The 15,353-nt window shown below is 32.6% G+C and overlaps 2 protein-coding genes across 8 annotated transcripts; one reads left to right on the forward strand and one right to left on the reverse strand.

Annotated features, from left to right (window-relative positions):
• Positions 1 to 378: 378 nt before the first annotated feature.
• Positions 379 to 4,587, reverse strand: LOC111014002 (uncharacterized). 3 transcript variants are annotated; one of them, XM_022288587.2, is made up of 6 exons: positions 4,253 to 4,587; positions 3,186 to 3,412; positions 2,386 to 2,603; positions 2,093 to 2,275; positions 1,553 to 1,868; positions 379 to 1,050 (listed from the first exon to the last, which is right to left on the reverse strand). In XM_022288587.2, exons 2-6 carry the CDS (start codon positions 3,346 to 3,348, stop codon positions 749 to 751), a joined length of 1,182 nt encoding a protein of 393 aa, XP_022144279.1. In that variant the 5' UTR covers positions 3,349 to 3,412; positions 4,253 to 4,587; the 3' UTR covers positions 379 to 748. The 3 variants fall into 3 exon arrangements, with proteins under 3 accessions (XP_022144279.1, XP_022144281.1, XP_022144280.1); XM_022288589.2 differs by having other exon boundaries at positions 2,096 to 2,275; positions 4,253 to 4,576; XM_022288588.2 differs by lacking the exon at positions 4,253 to 4,587 and adding an exon at positions 4,057 to 4,216.
• Positions 4,588 to 9,543: 4,956 nt separating this feature from the next.
• LOC111013949 (Methyltransferase MT-A70 family protein) lies at positions 9,544 to 14,341 on the forward strand. 5 transcript variants are annotated; one of them, XM_088127511.1, is made up of 9 exons: positions 9,548 to 9,933; positions 10,134 to 10,395; positions 10,969 to 11,075; positions 11,375 to 11,408; positions 11,799 to 11,865; positions 12,830 to 13,010; positions 13,081 to 13,170; positions 13,613 to 13,709; positions 13,794 to 14,341. In XM_088127511.1, the coding sequence occupies exons 1-9, from the start codon at positions 9,649 to 9,651 to the stop codon at positions 13,931 to 13,933; spliced, it is 1,263 nt and encodes a 420-aa protein (XP_087983637.1). In that variant the 5' UTR covers positions 9,548 to 9,648; the 3' UTR covers positions 13,934 to 14,341. The 5 variants fall into 5 exon arrangements, 4 of the variants coding, with proteins under 4 accessions (XP_087983637.1, XP_087983634.1, XP_087983636.1 ...); XM_088127510.1 differs by having other exon boundaries at positions 9,550 to 9,933; positions 10,134 to 10,362; positions 10,948 to 11,075; positions 11,793 to 11,864; positions 12,829 to 13,010; XR_015792811.1 differs by lacking the exon at positions 11,375 to 11,408 and having other exon boundaries at positions 9,544 to 9,933; positions 10,134 to 10,362; positions 10,948 to 11,075; ... (2 more) ...; positions 13,081 to 13,165; positions 13,794 to 13,933.
• Positions 14,342 to 15,353: the final 1,012 nt, after the last annotated feature.

Below are 15,353 nucleotides of genomic sequence, written 5' to 3' on the forward strand. Positions count from 1 at the left end.
TAATATAAAACTTTAAAATTCAAAAAACAGCATAATCCAAATCAAATAAATTCAAATTTATGCTCTAGTAACAAAAAGTTGTAACATATGACATGGAAGTAAAATTTTAATTCTAAGAAAATCAAACTTACAAATCCCAACATCATGAAATTTATAAAATATGTTTCACTAACGAACATACCCAAATGTGTCTCATTTTCCCTACCTACTATAGTTAGGTCCCATTTTCCTAAAATAAGAAATGCTATAGCAAAATGATCGAGTATATCTCAAAGTGTTTGAAATTGCATTATCAAAGTAAATTTAAAAATTTTAGAACACTTTTGAGAAAACTATAATAAAAAAAAGTGATCTTAAGAAAGCTGCCAAACTCACAACTTGACAAACAACATGAATTTATTAACAAAGGTAACCAGGCCTATAAGATTTCATTACATTACATGGATTTGAATAAGTTATGAATGAAGCCTTGTGAAACACTTCCAAATGTTATGTCTTCTAAGAAAGAAGTCATATCACCTACAACTACAAGACCATAATCTCTACAAAAACCCTGTTCCTAACTCCTAACGTTACACATTATAAATGAAAAAACTACATTTAATCACACAAGACAAATTTATGGTATGTTTTCTAAGACTTTAATGATTCAGTACAATTTGCTAAAAACCCAATGTTACTCTAATGCCATTATTTAACTTACTTTCACTGCTCTCTGCTATACGTGTGAGAAGAAGATCAAGAAGATCTAAAATGGAAAGAAGCAAAGATACTTTTTCGAAGTCTTCTTCTTCTTCACTCGGCCAACGCTGGTCTTCTTCCCTCCATCCATGGCTGTTTCTTGACCATTTGACACCGTCTTGCTGAGGGAACTTGATGATGATGATGCACCTTCCAATCCATAGCCTGCTTTCTCACTTTGGCTTCGGAGTTGTTTCATGTCTGGTTCTTTTAAGCCCTCAATTGGAGGGCTTGAAACGACCACGGTGGAATTGGTTTTGGGATTCTCTTCAGCCGGTGATTCGCTTCTCTTAACGATCACAAAGGATTCTGCTTATGTAAAAAAGGTGAAATAGTTACGGATTTCGCGCTGTTTACATCTAAATATCATATAACATGAGAGATCCAGTGGGATGCACGAGGGGAAGATATGTTTACATCTAAATATCAACCAACATGTGAAAACACATTTCGGAACAGTGAATCTACGGTTGAAAGCATGAGGTAAAATTTTATGTTTATGTCTAAATACCAACTCGAATGTGCAGGTGAGAGGCTCTTATTGACAAACAAAAGGGCAGGGACATCAATAAAGAGAAGTATTAACAGCTGGGGCATAAAATGACTATTCACGAATGATTCTCCCTATTAATGTTGATTCTTTGAAGTACAAAGTACAAACCAAAGAACAGCACATTCCAGGATAATTCAGATAACCATAAAGCTGAACGTTCTGTTCTGCCTTCAAATTCTAAGCAGATTATTCTTGATTAATAGGAGTCATAAAATGGAAGGTAACCAACAGAAGGAAAAGAGAAAGAAATCGAAAAACCTGAAGGCCGTCGATGCACCACCTCCTTCTTTAGTTTGGAGGGTACAGAGGATCCGATGCAGGCCGCGTCTCTTTGTATCGTTTCAGGGTTAATGTCACATTCTAGGTCTTGTAGTAGAGCCATTGCGTCAAACATTTCATCTGATGACATGGTCAAGCAACTAGAACTATCAGAACTTGATGATGGCGATGCTGGGTCATCCAAATCAATCAATTCCAAGAAGTCGCCTCGAGAAAGATAATCCATCTCTTCTGAATGATAATCCAAGGGTTTCCCTGCAACTGGCAATTCTACCATCTTGTCATCTCCACTTATCTACAAAACATTAAGTAGTCATTAACTGAAAATAGAAACACCACTTGCGACCCTGTACCAAGTAGAAAAGGAAAGCAGAGAAGATGGAGCGATCAGATTCTAGTGACGGTTACTATCCTAAAAAGGTAAATAAGAGGGCGCCAAACGGTTTTAAAAACACAGCTTCATATCAAACTTATAGAAAGAAATGAATGTGAATCAAAATTGAGGGGTATAATGACTACTACCTTAGACTTGCTTGTGGACCCATTATTTGTCATATTATTCGAAGCATCTGGGACAACCAGCTGATGATTTGGGTTGATGGCTTCCGACTTCGAAGTAATATCGGAGTCGCTTATCTGAATCTTTTCATGGTTTTGAACTTGTTCATATACAAGAAAGACTTTGCAAAGCGAGCTAGTTTCCTGCATGTTTCCCAACCAAACAAGCAATTGACTGGCAGGATGGATAGAAAAAAAAAATAAAGGGAAATGTCAGTTCATAAACTTCTTGGCAAATTGATTTCAGAGCATACCTTTTGCTTGCTGTTTTCACACAGGTCCGTCCCACTCATCCAGTACTTTTCCATAACCCAGACCATTTTATGCTCATGAGCTGCTTGATCTTCAGAAAATTCATAAGTGGTTACCCATCCAGTGAAGGGAGAGTTCAAATACACTTTACGATCCTCGCCTTTCCGCTTCCAGTGACCAATGGTACTCCCATTGCACTTTACGTAATACCAAATGTCACCTGAACATAAAAAATACCTAAGCTTCCTTGTAATTAAACAAGCTGGTCTTATGCAGTAAATTTATAATTCTTTACTCTAACACAAGAGTTTCATCACGTTGCACCTGGTCAATAAACCATGTAATGTGCAAAAGCAACAATTTTCTTTGAAACTAATTTTATTTCAATTTGGAAATCCTCCTGGATCTAAACTTTGCTAATGTCCATCCATAATCAGACAACATTCTGAAGACCAAAAGATAAGTAGACCTCCCTTTTCAACAACATGTAAAAACTGGTTCAGTTTCCACTGATGCCACAAAAATCAACTAGAAGCTGATGCCCATTGCACAAAAAGTTTGTTAAGCCTAACAAATATGTGGTGTGGTTGACATATGATATATAATACAACAGCAGCAAAATCTTGATATAGATTCATCAATATATATTGTTAGTCAACCTTAGTTGTATTGCGACTCTGGTCATATTATTCAGGTATCTAAATAACACCATCCTATTCAGAATTCCCAACACCGAATTTTGTGAGAAAGATCGAGAAATTCGAAACATGAATTTTTGTGACAAGGAAAACATCAGGATTACCAGGTAAATTTGAGGGTTTAATCCGGTAGGGATCTATATCTCCTCCATAAACATTTTGCGGCAAAGGGCATCCACTCGATATTTTCCTTATTGCTAAAAAAACCTCCTCGTCAGCGCAGAATAAATCAAGTATAGCCGGAGAGGCAACTGTGGAAGGAGTCATGGATGCCAATACCAAGGAGAAGACAGAAGTCTGGTCTAATTTTCTCAAGAGGCGTTCTCAAAGGCTATCACAAAAAGAAACTCAAGTCAAACACAAAGAAAATTAATCCAATATAGACTATATAAGTTGATCATCTATATGCAAAAGAAATCTTCTTACGCGAACAAATAATAAAATGACGATGCACACTTGATCAAGCCACACTGGTACATAACTTTATACAAGTATGACACATCTTTTTGTGCAAACACATGATTTAAATCATTGGTTAGAATTAAGCAATTAATCATTGGAACTAACAATAAATATTACAAACATATATATTGATTGATCAGCAAACAAAAAGGAAGGCGAGGCAAGGTCAAAATATCACTCTATAAATGAAAAAAGAACTGTAACAAGCTCGAACGTGAGAAAATCAGATCTGATACCAATCTTTCCATCCAACAGTTGTCGGAGGTGGATGGACAAGATGAAGGCAAAAACTTTTAACTCACAGCTCAATATAACAGAAAGATCAACAAGAAAAAGTTACCATTACCATTCAAACGAAAAGCATAGTACTGGAAAAGACAATTAGAAACCAGGGGAACCTGGATAATAGCAACAATTCACAAAACCCAGATCAGGTATCGGTTAACACTAACATTTAACAACGAGTTAGCCGATCAACAATCTCACCCAAGTAAACGTAAGAAATAAACTCACCCCTCCACTCGATCCTCCAATTCTCACCATCCAAACAGGAAATGCAACAAAGAAACGAGGGGGTGGAACATAAAGAATAGAAGAAAAGTAAAAAAAACCCCCACAGCATCGGAAAATCTAGTAAAGCAGAGAGAATTGGGGGCATGAATTGGAATATTCACATAATGGGCATGGGGGTGGATAAGAGAATTCTGACCTCGAAGACCGTCGACCAGAGGAAGCTACTGAGCGAAGTCTCCTCGTTTGTGTTGCTTAATGGCGTGTGAAGTCCGCGGAGGAAGGGAGTATTTATAGGCTTTTGAATGTGGAAATGGATCAGATATTAGAGACCGTCAAAACTCAAAACCCAACCATGGTTACACTAAACCCCATTAAATTCCGCACACAATTAAGAGTTTTGCGAGCAGTGATCGTCATGAACATGTTGATTCGTGAGTTGGTGTGAGCTCAGTCGTTGATTTTACTAATTTCCACCCACTTCTCACTTCTCACTTCTCACTTCTCACTTCTCAGTCTCTCCATCGCGGCTCGCGCTAAGCAAGCGGAGGACTGGAAAGGAAAAGGCATCACGTCTCCCTTCGCGCGTGGTTCGCAAATTGCTTCGTTTACTCTTGTTGACCCAAATAAATAGCTATCCATGTACTAACTAAGTAATAACATTTTGAAAAATATATATTTGATTTTTTTTTTTTTTTTCTTCTTGTTTTCGTTTTTGAAAGATGGAAAATCATCTGATAATCATTTTTCCTTCCTGTTTTTAAAAAGTTAGAAACTTTGAAAGTATATACTATTAAGAGAAAAATCTATGTAAAATAAAGATGACAACAGTATGATGATAGGAATCGGGATGTTCTCTTTCATCTTCGTCATCGCAAAAACTTTTAATTCTCATCTCGATTATGGGAATCAAGGTCGAGGTTCAAGAATCCCCGTTTGGAGATGAAGATTTTCATGAGAAAATTTATTGATTCAATAATTGATTTTAATTATTTTTAGATTTTAAAAAATAAAAAGTAATAAAGATATACCATTTATATCTATTTTACTCCATAATTATTATTTAATAGTATAGATAATTAATTTACAAAATATTTAATATTTTATTCATAATTTAGCAAAATAGTTAATAAAATATATATTCATTATTTAAAAATAGAATCGAGAATGGGACGTGATGAGAAAGACATTATCTGTTCTTAGAGCGAGAACTCGACCTTACAATAAATTTCGTCATCTCTAATGTAGATATATGAAAATAAAAATTTATAGAGATAAAAAAAACCTTTGAATGAGAAAATTTAGAAATATTATATTTTGCTGAAATAAAAGAAAAGTTTTAAAAAAATTTAGTGAACGAAAAGTTAAGTACAAAAATATAAAATCGTGAAAGAAAATTGATTTAGAACAAAGTTGAAGATATATTTCTTAGAAAAAAATATACCACAAAGATGAAAGAAAGTTATACAATGCGAATTTTGAAAATGAGAAATGTTGAGAGAAATAATAAGTTTTTAGATAGAGAAATAAAGATTTTGGAGAGGGAGAAGAATAATAGTAAATATTTTCGAGATGAAAATTAAGAGAAAGATAAATTGTCTAGAGAGATAAGTTTAGGCAGTAAAATATTTTATAGTGAGAAAAAATTTATTAGAAGAAAAATTGAACATTAGAAGAAAAAAAAATTAGATTTTGAAAAACATAAATTTGTTTCTAAATTTCTTTTTTCTAAGAATACATGAAACTTTTTTTTTTTAATTTACTAAGATATATATATATATATATATATATATATATATATATATATATATATATATATATATATATATATATATATATATATATCGACAAATTTATATGGTTAGACTATTAGACATAAGCAAGACAATACATTTTGTACAATAATACACACAAAGTACAATCTTATGTAAAACATGAGGACGATGATTTGAAATATTTTGAACTTACGATTTCTTAATTAGTTGAAGATAAATATCTTGACCAGTTGAACTAAGTTCAAATTGATCGATATTTATATTTTATCGCTATGTGAAATATAACCTTTTTAATTATTGTGCATAGTGCATGAATTTTGAAATATGAGTCATCTTTTGATTTTATTATGGTAGGTCAATTTATCAGCTCTCTTGCACAATCGACAACTAAGACGACATTGACATAATCTCCAACTTTACTTTGCGCTCTCCCCAAATCAATATAGCTTTTATTCTTATTATTATTTTTGACTAACTTTTACCAAAGAATAATAAAAATAAGAGAGAAATTTTTGTTCTTAATTCTCCAAAGATTACATGTAAAAAATTTAGCGGAGATTCACTATTTTCTATCTCTATTTTTTTTAAGTAGGCTTCAAATCTATTTTCTCTATTTTTTATGCTCTTTCTCTCTCTACCCATTTTTCTTTTCTATTTTTTCCTTATTTTATATTAAACACATATTAATTTTTTTTAGTAAAACATGTGATGGCAGGGATCCAACTCACAAACACAGATTAATTAACTCCCTATATTAAACAACTTCAAATTAAAGCAGTTCAAATTTAGCAACTCCCTATCCTAAACACCCTTTCAATTTTTATCTAAGAAAAAAGTTAGCCATAAATTAAGGAGGGGGACGAATGAAAAGATTTATTTTAAAGTATTGAAACTAAATTTGGACCTTCGAAATACCGTGACTAAAATAGATAAGTCCCAAAATTCAAGACGAAAATGGTATTTTAAATTTTAACCTTATTTATTCCTCTTAAAGGTCTTCCCCTTGACACGGAAACCACACGGATCGGGGTAAATCGGTAATATAGTTAAAGAAAAAGCGTCGTAAAAATGGAAACCTAAAAATCTGGTACCTCCTCGGACATTCCAGTTCATTCCAGAACTTTCTTTACTTCTGTTCCATAAGATAAGACGTTGGCGCGGTCGGCTCGGCTCACTGTCCACCGGTTCATATTCTCCGGTTTTTTCGAGGGTGCGCAAGGAGAAAAGAGGTCAAGTTTTTTTTTTTTTTTCAAAATTTTGACAAACAAGAAAGAAAAAGAAATAGACATTTTTATTTGAATGCCTTTGTTACTTAGACAACTCTCATAATTCGATTTGCAAGTTGTTAGATATCCATAAAAAATTAAATTTACCTAACCAATCAATTTAAGTTTTTGAGTTGAGTGTTTTTTTATTCATCTTTAACATAATATCAGAGTGGGAGGTTCTGTGTTCAAACCCAGTGTTGTTTCTTCTCCATTTATATTGATTTCCACTTGTTTAGGAATTAAATTTACCCAACCAATCAGCTTGGAGTTTGGTCATGAATATACATGTGAGGAATAACATCTCCAAAGTATATATAAAAAGCATATAATATCATATCGTTACCTATGAAAGATACTTAAGAATATTTGGAGAGATAACATAAAATAAATATATTTTTTCAAATCAATTTAGTAAAAAAATTACATAATTAGCATAGTTTAATAAAAGTTTAACTTAAATGTGTGTATAGGATATTATGAAAAGTAAAAGATTATGGCATATTAGAAAAAAACAAAATTGTGATATTTTTTGAAAATACACATTAATTTAAAAAGTAGAAAGATTAGACATAAACAGTACAGGGACAAAAAACGAACATTTCAAAGTACATAAACCAAAATGAATCAAAGTTAAAAAGTATAATATTAAAAAAAAGTATAATCTTAAAAAGCTTCCATTTATTCCTTATTTTTAATTTATTTAATTATTATATTTTCTTTATGTTGGTAGATGTTAAAATTGAGATTGGGGAAGTTTAGAGTAATAATTACGAGGAAAAAAAAAAACAACTTTTCAGAACTTTTGAGGAGGAAGAATAAACTCTTGGTCTGAATTTTCTTCTCATTTAAATTGTGTATCATGTTGTGTGAGGTTACCATCAACCAATTTTAGCACTCATATTGATGTATTGTCTTAAAGAAATAAAAAATTCACTGATGTGAAGAATATTATTAAAAATATGTTGAAGTATAATGAATTAAACTGAAATTGTTTTGACAAATTGAAAAGATAACCTAATCATATAGAGATTAAAAACATATACTTGAACTAATGCGAGCTACTTATACTAAAAAAACAAACATGTATCTAGAATTAATATTTTAGCTAGTTAAATTACAAATTTAAGTCTAAGATTGGTATTATATCTATTAGTTTATTAATTTCTTTAATAGTAAGTATGCGGTGTACAACACCAATATTGATGTAACAAGTTAATTGGATAAACAAGTGGTAATTTCATTACTTGGATAAACAAGTGGTAATTTTATATGACATGACAAAAACAATAGGTTAGTTGCATTAAAATAAATGGTAGACACGAAAAAAAAGCCAGGTATAAGTGAGAGAGGTTAGTTAGTGCGACACATCGCCATTAATCAATAATATTTTTTTAGTACAACATTAATGATTAATGTTAACAATAAAGACCATTATAATTGAAACAATATTAAGTTAAAAGTGTACGGTAAAAATTGATATAACGGACTAAAATTAAGTTTAGAATAGTTTTGGATGTATTTAATATTAATATTTAAATTGAGTAACATTGAAAATTAAACTATAATAGATTATTGGGCATGATATTATTTTGTACCGTACAAATAGTAAAACAATTATTGTAAAACGAATACTTAAAATATTTAGAACGCTTTTTTAATAAAAATAAATTTATCTGATATAAATAGTCGGAGGAAAAAACTGAACTATTATAGAAACTATACATATATATATATAAAAGTATGATGTGTTTTGGGGTGAGACAGTGATTTTGAAAAAATAGACTTTAAGTATAACTAATTCTTTCAAAATATCTTTAAGTGATTTTAAACTTTATTGAAATCAATTATTTAATTGGTTAAACATGACCGATAGAAAATAAAGTAATTTAGATAATAACAAACGTGATTTTGTCCCCCCCCCAAAAAAAACATGTCCTTTTTGGAGTCCTCTTGAATTTTGTCAGAGGTGTTATAGATTGCCTTTATTAGCTATCTAGATGAATACTCTAACTCTATTTAACAATTATGAAAATATTCTTTCTAAAAAGGTTATTGTATTATAGAACACAATGTAGTCTTGTACGTGGTATTATATGTTTTTAATATATATATTATATGATATTATAGACGGTAGCTAATTTGATTATTCGATTTTTTTCATAGTTCAAATAATTTTTTTAATATAACAAATAAAAGTTGGAGATTTGAATTCATGATTTATTGGTCAGACAAGTGTTAATTATTATTGAGTTAGTCTTACCATTCAAAAATATTAATTAAAGACAAAATTAAAAGTTGGTAAATGAAAAATGAGCGGTGATTTATGGCAATTTTTTTTTTTTTAAGTTTCGGAGATCCAGACAAATTCTAAACTTGAGGGATTTATTATTGAGTTTTTAGAATTCATATACATATTGGCTATTAGATATTCCTTTGAAGTTTAAACTTTAACTATATTTGAAACTTTAAAGTACGTACTTCTAATTTAACCAACATTCGTTTGAGGGTGCATATCTCAGTGATTTTGAGCCATTACACTGAGACGCGGGAAAATGGAGCATTGCTTAGCAAGGGATGAACTCTCTGGATTTATGGAATCTGGAATTTATCAGTTTGAGAATTCGAATTTCATATTCGTAGACCCAGTTCGTGTTCTGAATCGTTCGTACTCACGGTTTAGGGTTTCTCCTTCTGGTTACTACCAACGATTCTTTGATTTCGAAAGGAAGGGTTTCGGAAACGGGGACTGTTTATCTTCTGCAAAGAAGAGAAAGAGGAAGGAAAAGAAACCCCACTCTCTAAACGAGAAAGAACGTGCGGCCGATCAACGCCACCAGGTTTCCATGATTCTACTTTGGTCAGGGCTAACTTGTTTAATTTGATTTCACAAATGAAATCGTTGTTAAACTTTCTATCAAATGTTTAGACATATATTTTTTAAAATTATTCTGACAAGTATGAACCGGTTCTCGATGGCCAACTATCCCTTCTCTGTATTCTTGAAATGGCAATAGTGAATGATGTTCTCGTGCTGCAGCTGGCAAAGCCTTTGTTACTAAAGGCGCACGAATTGTTATTGCAAGCTACTGATCTGTTGGGGGTAATGAGCAGTTTAAACCGCGATGTTGGTTCTTCAGTGGGAAGCAGATGGTTAGAATTTCCCAAAGACAATCAATCATTGATTGAACACGGGCAGGTTTGGCAAGCTCCCTTATATGAGATAACTCTTAAACGCCCTGAATCCGACCAGTCAATTGAAGTTGGAGGTTGGTCTTGTGATTCGGCAGATATTTGGAGGGGTTATTATATTTATCCTATTACATTTCCATAGTAGTTGGATTACACTAACTTTGTGTTAAGGAAATTTATTTTCTTCTATTGCCCATATGTATGCTTGGCTACTCCATGCTGATAAGATGTAAGATTCTATAGTGCCTAAAGGAAGATATAAAATTCCCTGGAGGTTGGAGTTAGATAAGTTAGTTTATTGGTGGTGGTTTCAAGTTGCGACCAGGGGAAAATCTTGTCATCTTATCCTTCATTTATGTTCAGTTCTTGATTAGTGGTTTCTATGTCTCGGTTAATTTGGCTAAGTTCCTGCGACGTGTGAGTGTGACTGATGTCAAATCTTTTAAATTTTGTGGGCATACAGTCTTAAGTTTTCTTTAAGGGGCAAAATTTTAGATTCTAACTTCTTCTTTTAATATAATCTTTTTCATTCTAAAAATTAAAGGGAAAGTTATATATATATGATTTTTAGACATAGTCTTCAGTTCTTGGCTCTGCCTGCTTATTGGTTGTATGAATGTTTATAAATTCCTGACAATTTATGTGCTTCCATTATGCTTCAGAATCCTCTTTCGAGCTTAGAGTAGCTTCATTATTTAATAACCTGGTTGTCAATGAAACACGTGATGAGGTGGAAGCTGAATTTCTTGATCATCAGTATATATTGCCTCGTGAAAGTTGCTTCTATATGGTATGGTGTCACTTTGTTAACATCTTTCCATTTTTTATTTCAGGGGTCATTCATTAATGAAGAAACGAACTCAAGAAGTTTCATTTTCCCTTTGGCATCCTTAAATTAGTGTTATTTATTATCCTTTATTTATTATTGCTGTTTAAGGAAGAAAAATCCTCCAACTATTTTCAGATGTCAAACAAGCATTGATTTGTACTTCTCATTTGGATATTTCAGATGTTTTCATTTCAAAATTTGTTAGGTTTAGTTCTAAGTTTGTCTTACAGGATATTATTTCTCTTGTTTCCATGTACAAGTCTGATTTGAGGCAGGTTCACAACCTTATTCCTGGTAAGGGCTGCATGTCTTGTTTCCATGTTTTATACTTTTAGTTTTACGTCTATGTTCAAAACGATTTAGAATTTCAAATATGCAAGGTTTCATTGACATTTCAGTTGATCTTTAGTTAAGTTACTGCTGCTACCAAATACCATTCTTAACATTACCTTAAGTAGTCAGACCTCCTGTCTCTAACAAGGTCTCTAACATGTGGTCTCTAGTTAATCCTACATCCCTTATTTGTTAGATTGTTATTCAGGATTTTTGTAGAGAAATTGATTGTTAGGCTGAATGTTGGTTTAGAAGAATAGTTTATTATATGCTTTGTTCTCGCAGTAAGTTTATATTTATTCTCGTCATCAGCAAAGTCTGATAACATTTTTGGTTGTTATGCAGCTACAGCTAGCTGTGGCTTCAGTCTTATTGTTGTCGATCCACCATGGGAAAACGGAAGTGCACAACAAAAAATCGAAGTATGCTATCGTGTATTCATCTATTCATTTCTGTATCATTTTAGAATCACCAAGCCTTTCTCAGATGGGACTGTAGATTTCCTATGCATTTAGGATTAGTGTAAAGTACTTTCTGTTAGATAATTGGGATAGCTAATCATACTAGGGGATAGTTTCGCCCCCAAGGATAGTCTCGTTGGCAAGGGTTCGGGGTCTTTTGGTCATAAAGGTATCAAATTTGAACCTATAGGTGAGCTTAACACAAAAAATCTTTGATATCTCCAAGGTCCAAACATGGGGCAGGCGCGGGCGCCCCTAGTTTAGGGGAGAAAAATTTCGACTCTTGGTTATAAAAAAAAAAAGACACTTTGGGGATAGTTTCAGATGTATATCTGTATAAGGATGTTACCTTGTGTGTTTTTTTTTTTTTTTTTTGGAGGTTGTTTGCTTTAAGGGTTCACAAGGAAGGAAGGGAAAAGACTGTTGGTACTTGGTATAAGAACATCTACTTATGTTGTCTTAGAACAATGGGGGATTTGTGGAAGTATATAAATTTAGTAGCACTTTAGCCAATAATAAACATAGATTGAGTAAATGAATTTTAAGATTTTGAAATATTTGATTTAATTTACCTATGTTGAGTTTAAAGAAATTGATTATAGTTCATAGATTGGGATTAGCAAATTGATTATACTTCTAGTGCCATTTTCAGTGATGTTGAAGTATCTTGCAACTGATTATGTTTGCTGGGTGTTCTTGTCCATGGGCTCAAGTTAGCATTTGAGCGAACCTATTGGGATAGTGTCAATGGTTCGGAAAATTTTGATTGGAGCATTCAGTTTACGGTCTTTTTTCTATATGCTTGTTATTAGAATCTCATTGCAATCATTCATCCTTAGATGGTTGTGCTATACCTTCTTGCCGCTATTGTTTAATCTGTCAGTACTTTTCAGAAATTAACGCTTTCCCATTTCATCAACATAGGTATCCTACATTGCCCAATCGGTACTTCTTAGCTCTGCCTATCAAGAAACTTTCTCATAGAAAAGGAGCACTGGTCGCCTTATGGGTGACTAACAGAGAAAAGTTCCATCGTTTTATTGATGTGGAACTGTTCCCTGCATGGGGAGTCAAACATATTTCCACTTATTACTGGTTGAAGGTCTATCTTTCTCTTCTCTGCCTCTCTCTCCTTGTTCTTCTGGCCTTCTTTATATCTTTTGAAATTACAGGTCAAAGGAGATGGTTCATTGATTGGTGATCTAGATCTCTTCCATCACAGGCCGTATGAATGCCTTCTCTTGGGCTATTGTTACGGTGAGGTATCGAGACATTGGCTGATGAAAAAAAATCTTAATTTGATTAAGGGAAAAACTTACCTACCTACTGGAAGCATCTTTCTGTGTTGTGCCCTCTAAGAGAACAAAAAATAATTTGTATATATTTTGGTTAGATTATAAATTTATGATCATCGTGTCTTTTTATTCATTAATATTTGAGAGTTTCAACTATGCCAATGAAAATTAGTGACTACATAAAAACTATAATCCAAAGTTTAATGGCGTAATTAAAGTTTTTAAGATTTAGGGACTGAATAGATACATTTGGTCAAAGTATTTGAACTAAATTTATAGGTTACCTGTATATTTCGAACTTAAATTACGGTGTTACCAGTTTTATCTTTTATGGGTGGAAAGCAGGTAAGTTTTTCCCAGTGGTTAGTGCCATTTAATGTTGATTGCTTTAAATTTCTTGTGAGTTAAGGATGTGGAAGACCTGAAAGTTTTGGAGCAAAGTGTACCTAAAGATCAAGTCATCATTAGCATTACTGGTGATTACTCAAGGAAGCCACCAATTGGAGGTATCACTATCAACACTGCTTTCTTTGTTCTCACGTGGAATGAAATTCACCTTTATCTGTTCTACCGTCCCGCTTTGTACCCAGAGCTTCTCCAGAAGTATGTTCCGGGGCCGAAGCCAGGCCGGTGCATCGAACTGTTCGCTCGAGAGATGAATCCCGGATGGCTTTCTTGGGGGAACGAGCCCCTTCACTTCCAGGAATCCAAACACTTCACAAGGATATAGCCATGCAATTGCAATAGTTTCTGTGTAAGCTCTGCAACTGCAACTCTCCCCCCATAGAACTGAATTCTTTAGTTGCATGATATGGAGATTCATGCATCTATGTTGATGAAGGGGGTGGGGTTTGGGAGGCTTGTGGCGTGGAATTCAAGTGGTGTGTCACTTTCGAAAGTCATATCGGGCGGCCACATGCGTTGGTCTTCTGCGTAGCGTGTATTAGAATAGAACAGATTAAGCATGAATGTAACAGAGGGACCCAGTCTCGTGCCTCATTTAACTTGTGGATAACCGCATTTCACGTAAGTTTCTACACACTTTTTCCCCTTTCACGTCTTTCTATTTTATGTAGCTCCAATTTGCTTGCACATGGGCTCTACAAATTAACACTTAATTCTCCCTCTCTTATTTCCATTTACTCCTCACCACAGGATGCTGCTCTATCTTTCATGTTATGGGTTCTATTTTAGAATAATATTTTTACTCCCACTACTTTTTTTTTTCTTTCTTGTTACATGTATATGTTTTTTGGAAAAAGATAAAAAAATTTGAAATTTAAAATTTCCCCGGTAATATTTTATCTTTGATATTTTGCTTCTCTCTGCTTCTGTTGTGGATAATAAGAGAACTTGAGGTTTTTATTCATGGGGGGACAAAATTATTGTAACATAATAATTTTGATTATGAAAATAACATGATTTAATACGATGATTACAGAAGCAGTAGTAGTTTGTTTAAAAAAAAAATAATAATAATAATAAAAATAATACAGTAAATTATGGAACGATAAAGTATTTTATATCATTAATCAAGTGCGCAAAGTTGGGGGGAAAGGAAGAGTGGTGAGTTTGTTTATATACGTCGCACCCATCTTTTAGTTAATTTTTAATAAGCTAACTAAAGAGGTTTTAAATCGTCTCTTCTGAATTATAATACTAAAAAGGTTAAATCTTTTGAATGTTGAATATGTGTGTTCTTTATCCTCAAATTTTATTTAGTCTTTTATGTTCTAACAATTATTCATTTTATTTATATCTCCCATTACTGATGAATGTGGGATAAATTTACATGGCACGACATAATATTAAGTGAAATGACATAAATTTAGAATAGAATAAAATGTTATCCCAGAGAAGAGAATTTGAAATATTAACAATTTTTTAAAAATGTAGAGGAGGAACTAGAAAGTTTCCTCAATCATAATGACTTTTTATTCATTAAGTAATAGTTACGTGATTTTAATATTAATCAATAATGAGAGATTAAATAGGAAAATATTATAATAGGGATGTTCTATTCAAATTATTTAGGTAATATGAGCTTAGTTTAGCGGTTTATATATTTTATTTTTTTTATTTCTTTCGTGGAGGTTGAGGTTCAATCTACCATTTCTACATTTGTTGTATTAAAGTGATTGAAAATTCTT

This window comes from Momordica charantia, assembly GCF_013281855.1.
Source record: "Momordica charantia cultivar OHB3-1 chromosome 8 unlocalized genomic scaffold, Mcharantia_2.0 BLBB01000008.1, whole genome shotgun sequence".
Classification (NCBI taxonomy): domain Eukaryota; kingdom Viridiplantae; phylum Streptophyta; class Magnoliopsida; order Cucurbitales; family Cucurbitaceae; genus Momordica; species Momordica charantia.